Source organism: Atta colombica, unplaced genomic scaffold (assembly GCF_001594045.1).
Source record: "Atta colombica isolate Treedump-2 unplaced genomic scaffold, Acol1.0 scaffold204, whole genome shotgun sequence".
In the NCBI taxonomy this organism is placed as follows: domain Eukaryota; kingdom Metazoa; phylum Arthropoda; class Insecta; order Hymenoptera; family Formicidae; genus Atta; species Atta colombica.
The window spans coordinates 303,992-311,800 of NW_017259299.1; the positions used below are offsets into that span (position 1 = coordinate 303,992).

At 36.8% G+C, this 7,809-nt stretch overlaps 1 protein-coding gene across 1 annotated transcript in view; it reads right to left on the bottom strand.

Moving 5' to 3' along the window:
- LOC108687289 (homeobox protein homothorax) overlaps positions 1 to 7,809 on the bottom strand; it is a 382,549-nt gene that overhangs the window by 86,915 nt on the left and 287,825 nt on the right. Inside the window, exon 13 of the mRNA XM_018192982.1 lies at positions 2,191 to 2,267. Within this exon, the coding sequence (XP_018048471.1) occupies positions 2,191 to 2,267 (77 nt within the window). The remainder of the gene's footprint in view (positions 1 to 2,190; positions 2,268 to 7,809) is intronic.

Below are 7,809 nucleotides of genomic sequence, written 5' to 3' on the forward strand. Positions count from 1 at the left end.
GGGACAGAAAGGACTAAGCTTTCACAGAACGGCTCTCCACGTCGTCTTAACCCTTTCCAGCTAATACCGGATCGCATGGAATTAACGGTCGCAACGACGATCGTGTCCTCGAAAACCTGTCCTCGAAGTAATGCGGTTGGCTGTCTAATAATTTACGAGTTACAAAAATATCGTGAGAGACTTTATCGAAAGGTGATTGCGTCATCGTGAAAAATAGGAATTGAAGAAATCCGTAGAATACGAAATGCAAGAATGTTACATTATTTTTGCATCTATAGTAATGACTTTTAAATTTATATGCTCTACGAAATCATAAACTTCAAAAATAACATGCTTCGTAAGTTCATCAAAAATATAATATCGACGCAAAAAAATATAGATCATTATAGATCATTATAAATATATAGATCAATATAGATCATTATAAGTTACATATCTACAGTTTTATTTCTCTCTTTTTAGATAATAAATTTATCTGCAGAGAATTAAAGTACACTTTGCTGTGTAATAATTTACAAATATCCAAAATATCACAATTAATTGCTTGGACGTTTATCAACAAATAACCGTTATGCAAAGTAAAATAAGGACTTGAGAAGAAAATTATTCTATTATTATTGGTAAACAGATATCTATGCTCGAAATAATTAACTTGGATGTCATTGCGTAAGCAATACATAAGGCATAAGCAATATATGAAAGTCTACGCAAAATAAAAAGTGTATGCTAAATTTTGTAGCAATTTTTTGTTTTTTTTTTTGTCTTTTCTTACTACTGTCATTTTTAACTATTTATATGAATATTTTATGATTTATGCTTCGTATTTTGTTCGTATCCATCGCGATACCTACGGATTGTCTGTGTTAATGGTAAACGATTTGCGGACCATAAATATGCGCTCCAATCGTTAATGTAATTGCCAGTGCAATCGTGTCGCAACTTATGGGTCGCATCCTGCGACGACAGCGTCTTCACGAAATGTCGAATGCGAATTTCTACCTACTGATTGTGAGTCATCGAAATGTTGGACATCACCATAATTGTAACTTGTTACTACCTTCGTAAAAATTAAGATAATTAGAATGCAGACATAACAGCAATAAAAATGTATATACAATAAAAAAACTAAAGATGTGATGTATTAAAATATCAATTTGTATTAGTCTTTTAAAATTTAAATACAAGTTATTACGGATTTGTATTAGTCTTTTAAAATAACTAATATATTATCTAATTCTTGTAATTTTATAAAATTCTGTCTTTCTGTACGTGTATCAAAACACGGTTAAACAACGATTCTGGAAATCTCACAAGTACAAAATTCGTTCATCGAGATTATATAACCGTCATAATATAGCACTGCAATCAATGACGCACGCGTCAGAGCAAATGTAAACCGAAGTCACGAAACTACAGTTACAATTACAATCAGAGCTTCCTTGAAGTTATGGAAAAACACAAATTACGGAAATCAGTTCGCCTGTTTGACTCGCTGACACGCATACGCCTACCGTCGTCGTTTGTACTCGCGTGATTGGCGCGCTGAAATAATCAGCTCGTTGCAACGTCAACGTGCAATCGCTGGAGCCGAGCCCCGCTCGTGCACGCCTCGTTCCGTTTGATGTACGGACGTAATTTCAGGGTGTCTGGAATTCGCATATGACACGTGCGACGTGCCGTATGATTCGACGTCCGTTCGTCGCTCTCATGCCCGCCGGTCTAGAAAAAGTTTCTCTCGCTTGGCACGCATGCAGCGAGCTTTCGATCGTCGTCGCTTAGAAAGACTCGATATCATAGTCGAGAGATAAAGGATAAATTTGTTTACATTTGCAAACACGCAAAAATCTGAATACTTTATAAAATTCCCGCTTATCATGTTTTTGTTAACACATGTTTAAAACGAAGTAAGTACAATTTCAAATTCTAGAGCAATGTATTTTTCATCCTGTAATATATTCTAAATTTATATAATGAATTTTTTCAATTACTTTAATATTAAAGTTGAGAAAGACAATTACAAATTAAAAAATTCGCGTACATTAAACTTTAAAAAAATAAAAAATTTCAATTGATTTCTTCGTGAAATTTTTCTTCATGAAAATAATATGCAATTTTCTGGCGCCTGACAATTATAACTATTTTATGCGTGATATATATATATATATAAAATATAAGAGATAACGTACTCACCAATTATTAACTTGAAGAATCGTCAACCCCGTGTCCTGTGCCAACTGTTTTTTCTGGTCTTCCGAGGGATATGGATGCTGTAAACAGAAAAAGTAAATCTGCTCAATTAGCAATGAAATTGAGTATAAACGATCTCGCATACTCAAGTAACTATTAATAAGACGGAAGTAAAAAACTCAGGTACCAATTAGCGCGAAATTGCCGACAAAAATTACAATTATTTCATATTAGTACAGAACAGTTGTGTTGAGCGTAATAATTAGCGGACATAAAATACAAGGGTAAATAAAAGAATTTCCTTTTTCTCGCTCTCACTCTACTATCACTTTGCTGTTTCGCATCTCGCCGATGAACGTGTGGCGGGTTTTTAAATAATTTATCAAGTGATTTATTGCACACTAAGATAAATATATAGAATGCGCCGCGTGCGCTGACTTTTATCTGCTTGATGACCTACGCATTGCGCTATATCTAAATGCACCTGCGAAATATTATTTATTGCTGGTCAACAAAATTAAAAAAAAAAAGGCATAGAAAGAGGAACAAGAGGAGGCGGTGAAAGAGACAGCAGAGTGCGGGCAAAAAGTTCCTTTTATATATCGCGCGCTCCGACGACCGCTTTTTATCGCGCGATTGCATCGACGCAGATGCACTTGTGCTACGCCAAAATGATGGGCTAAGCACAACACTCCTGCTTGTATTGCCCCTCTTTCCTAAAAGAGAACTATATGAAAGAATACTAAAGAAATGCAAGGATACTAACGTAATACAGGAAATATCCAAAAGATTCTTTTAATTTCTGCCGAACTTATGTATTATTCCACAAAAAAATCTTCACTTTTTTTTACATACTAATTGAATCAAATTTGTAATTTATTTTTACGCATCAATTTCCGCGTCTGACGACTGACCTGTTGCCCTTTTTCTCATTATTGTATTGTTTTGAATAGTAAGGAGTCTTATTATTAATTTTTATTTTCTATATTTGTACATTATTGTAAAATAAATTATTGTAGAAAGAGATAAAACTGCTTATTTAGAAAAAAAATGTTAAAATATTAAATTAAATCGATAATAGACACAAAAATAATTGCAGTATCCTATACATATATGTACAGATGTACCGCACGCACGCACGCACGCACGCACGCACGCACGCACGCGCGCACGCACGCACGCACATACATATACATAAAAATTATTTTTCTGTATCAATAAATCTTTAATTGTTTCGTACCTATCATATGAAATTTAGACAGGTAAATTATAATTGTTTCCGTTTGCCGAATATTCCATGCATTCAATGTTGTGCTATGTAAGCCTATATAAATTCACATGCAAAGTTCTAGCCGTTCTTCCAGAAAAGATACTACATGTAATCGTAGAAAAAACAGAATTTTTCCGATTATTACGCATTCAATCTTTTTGCTAAGCTTTTAAAGGATGTATGACACATGCAACGTTGCGCACCTGCATTCTATGTTAAGCTCGCAATATCTTTCTTTTCGCATATTAACTTTCGTTAGAGTTTAAATTTTTTTTTATGTAACACACCGGCAATCGCATTAAATAATTTGTCATAATAAAACCAAATTAATTAATTCTCTAGTATTAATTTGAATAAGCAATCACATACTTTTTTAGTCTAAAAAACATCTTTGCTTTATAATTAGAGAAGAACAGAGAAATAGCAAATACAAATAAATTGATCTTTCACAACATCTACTTAAACAGGATAAAATTTTTGCGATTGGAATTAAATAATATTTGTAGAAAAGCATTAAAAAAATGTGCACGCGATGTATAGAAAACAGGCACTACTCAATTACGTTATAGTAAGACTCTAGTAAGATGTATTAATATTGCGGGTACATCTCAATTTTAATCTCATAATTATTATCCGCAATTATGAAATTAGACGAATGTAATCGTCAGAAGTAAACAGTCCGTCGACAGTTGCGTTCCCAATGGAGACGTTTCTTCCGAAGACTATCCGCGACACGCGAGGAACATATAAGTTAATTTTGCAATGTAGAAGAAAATTAAAAAAAAAAAAAAATCTCCTCTACCTTCTATTAAAAAATACTATAGCATTGATTTTATTGCTTTACATTTAATTTCCAAGATACAATTATAAAACATATTCAAAGGAATAATCGCATTTATCGTAGATTCCTAATATGATACATTTACATATATGAAATTCAATATATTCATAAAATTAACGTTATGCAGTGTTATGCAACAGACGATGCTTGTGCCAAATTATTGACTGGTATCCGAGTACGCATAAAAGCCAGCGGCTGCAACGCGAGCGAACAAACCGCATTATATTTTTACATAATTAACACGTGGCGCCCGTGATATTACATCCTCCCTCCTTTTCGCTCTCGATCGTTACTTTTTACTGAAGCTTGCGGTATTTTTGGATACTGCCGCAGCCCACAAATCCATCCCCCAAGCCCCTCCTCAACCCACGCTGTATCATGTTTCTTGGAGGCGAGCCACGGTATATACATACATCAGAAGCGTAGCTCCGTCCCCCACCCCTATCCCCGGTGCACCCCATTGTGCGCCGGTGTATATCCGATCCGAGCGATTCTTATCCTAATTAAATCGGCTGAGCGTATTGTCTGGGCGTAGAGTTTCCATCGGATCTCCGTGGATATCTAACGCCGCGTATAAAGCCGTGTTGAGCGGAGGATTGAGACGATCGCGCGGGCGCGGGGTCTCCGAGAGTATCATAACGATCCAACGCGAATCGATGCTCGCTAAATTGCAAATTCAAACGACATGATCAACGTACATATAATATCGGTAATATCGGTGATAGGCCGATTGGTAAGATGGTAAGATGTGCGAATTTTATTCGATTATCGAAATTCAAATCAACTTATTGTATATATATATATAGATATATATATATATATCTATATATAGATATATATATAGATATATGTATATCTTATTGTCAGTTAATTTCTCTTTATTTTCCGTATAGTGATACAAATGATTGATGAAAAGTTAATATATTTCACAAGAATTTATATCAATGTGTATTTATATCAATGTGTGTATAAACACCTAAGTGCAAATTATGCATTATTTTTAACGCTAACAAATATGTATCATGAAAAATGTTATTAAATTTGTAAACGTGATAACAATCATCTATTTTACACTCATCGATCAATTATTTATCGATATTAAATAATCTCTGAGTCATAGAAATATGCAACATTTCGCGATACCATAGTTTCTCTTTACGATTCGACCTTCTCCAGAGATAAGTTGCTCGTAGGTTCGTTGGTGTATGCATAAAACAATCAAGATAATTGTCGAAGCTATGTGGGGACTGCCTGCTTTCCACCCTCCGTACAACTCGAGATAGCTGCTGCAAACGAAGGAGAAAGCAATGCTTGAGGAAGGGAGATGGAAAGCAGAAGCTATCCAATTACATTGAAAACAATAGTCTTAAGTGCTCGTGGCGGTCCGTTCTAGGCTACTCTCGATCCTGTAACGTTGATGCTTTTCCACGATGGTTTCTCGCTCTAGACAGCATTATATTGTCGTGGCGACGCGAACGTTTGATTTCAAACGAAAGCTTTTTATTCATCCACGGTACACTACGTGATAGAATATATTTTTCGCTCTTTCTCAAAATCTTTCATTATATTATTGTAAATATTCATAATACAAATGTGTTCAATATTTATATGCAAAACTGCTCAATATATTATTTATTTTCAACATCCTGTTAAATAATACGCATATGTTTATATATATATATATATATAAAACAATATATTACATATATTTTAAAATTTATAGTGACATCATTAGTGGCATTGATAAATCGATTGGTTCTATCCCGTTTGATTGTATCCTTTCATCGAATACAAATCCAAGATGAAAACGAGAGAAGAAGGAAAGACAGAATGAAACGCGCCACGTTGCAACAGCACGACTCAGTGGCCAAACAAGCGATAAAATGAAAATGAGCGGTAAAAAGACAATATGAAAACCATTTGGGTTTTCCCGAGGATTGGGGCAAGAACGAGCGAGGCGGAAGCGGGGCTAAGTGTGTAAATGAGTCCGTAGTTTAGCCCGATTGCCTCTAGACGACCCCTTTCCGCGGTGCGCAAACCTCATCCACGGCTCGCTACCCTGATAGCAGCTACCAGTATAGCTGAAATAACCGTAGTCTTCCTGAGGAGCAAACTGCTCCCTAAGACAATTCTCGAGACAATGAGATCGTTCGTAGCCCGAATTCAAATCAGTACAAATAGACGATGGATTAAATGTCTATATTAGATGCGGAGCCGTTTCTCGATCGTAGCTCTGGACTATTTTCCAGGACCAGATTTTCGAAATTATTCAATTACGGTATTAAATTGAATAACGTATCTAAATCTATAACACAAAATTGACCTATTCATTCGCAATAATTTATAAAATATATATCAGCCAAACTTTATAATATCCATTCGCGTTTAAGAAGTTATATAAAATAAAAATAATAATACAAATCTGCATACATTTTGTTCAACATAATTAATTCTACTTCTTTCTTTGATGTAAGAGTATACATGTTACGATTGACCTAATTTCATGAGCGAAAGCATAATAGACGTTCAATCACGTATCAAAAGGATAGACGCTGTTACAGTAGCTCTTTCAGCATCCTATTCGCGCACTGATCCGTAATTTCGCTCGCAACGTTACCGCGAGCGTGACAATTTGCTGGCGCATCGATTCGATGACGGGAACCGCGCGTGTGCTGCGTCAGATCGTCGATGTTGGGACGGGTGGATGGATGCACATTGAAGCTCTTCCTGGCCTGGCCTCGTGTCTCTTCGTGTCCTTCGTAGCTCCGGGATGTTACCCCACCCCATGGTAACCGGGGCTCTCAGTGCCGAATGACACGTCGATGACGACCGCTGCTGACTCCGGCTAACGAGCGGGGCGTTGAGGGCGTGGGAGCCACCAGAGATCGCGCCTCGTCATCACGCGCCTCCAAGTCCCCTCTTCCGCCTTGCGTCCAGAGAGAATTCATGTCGAGAGGATGAGGTCACAAAGTCCGAAGAGGTCACTACGGGTGGCTACGTCGATTTCACGTCACCCGATCATCGGATCATGCGGATCGACCGACTGAAGCAAGAGAGAATCGAGTAGAATCCTTCGTGACTGACGAACTGATAACGAAGAGTAAACGCGATGAAATAAATGACGGTGCTCGAGATGCGGATTCATCTTTGTCAGAATTTAAAACTGTCTAGATGAGAACTACACTTAGGCAGAAGCGTCGATTTCCAAGTCGAAGTAAAACGGAAATGTCTTTGCTCCCACGATGACTTCACGTGTAATTACAACGGTAGGAGCCAATTGTCACGAGTAAATTTCGCGCTGGAATTGCTCCGACCGGTTGAATTGATGGGAGAGAAAGCGGGCTCTTTGGCGATGTGAAAATGAGGAGGAGAAAATGGCGGATGAGCGAGAGGGGCGGATATAAAATAGACGATGTCAGCGCGTCACTCATCCGTAATACCTTCATTCCGTCTCTCTCTCTCTCTCTCTCTCTCTCTCTCTCTCTCTCTCTTGGGAGCACATATATATATA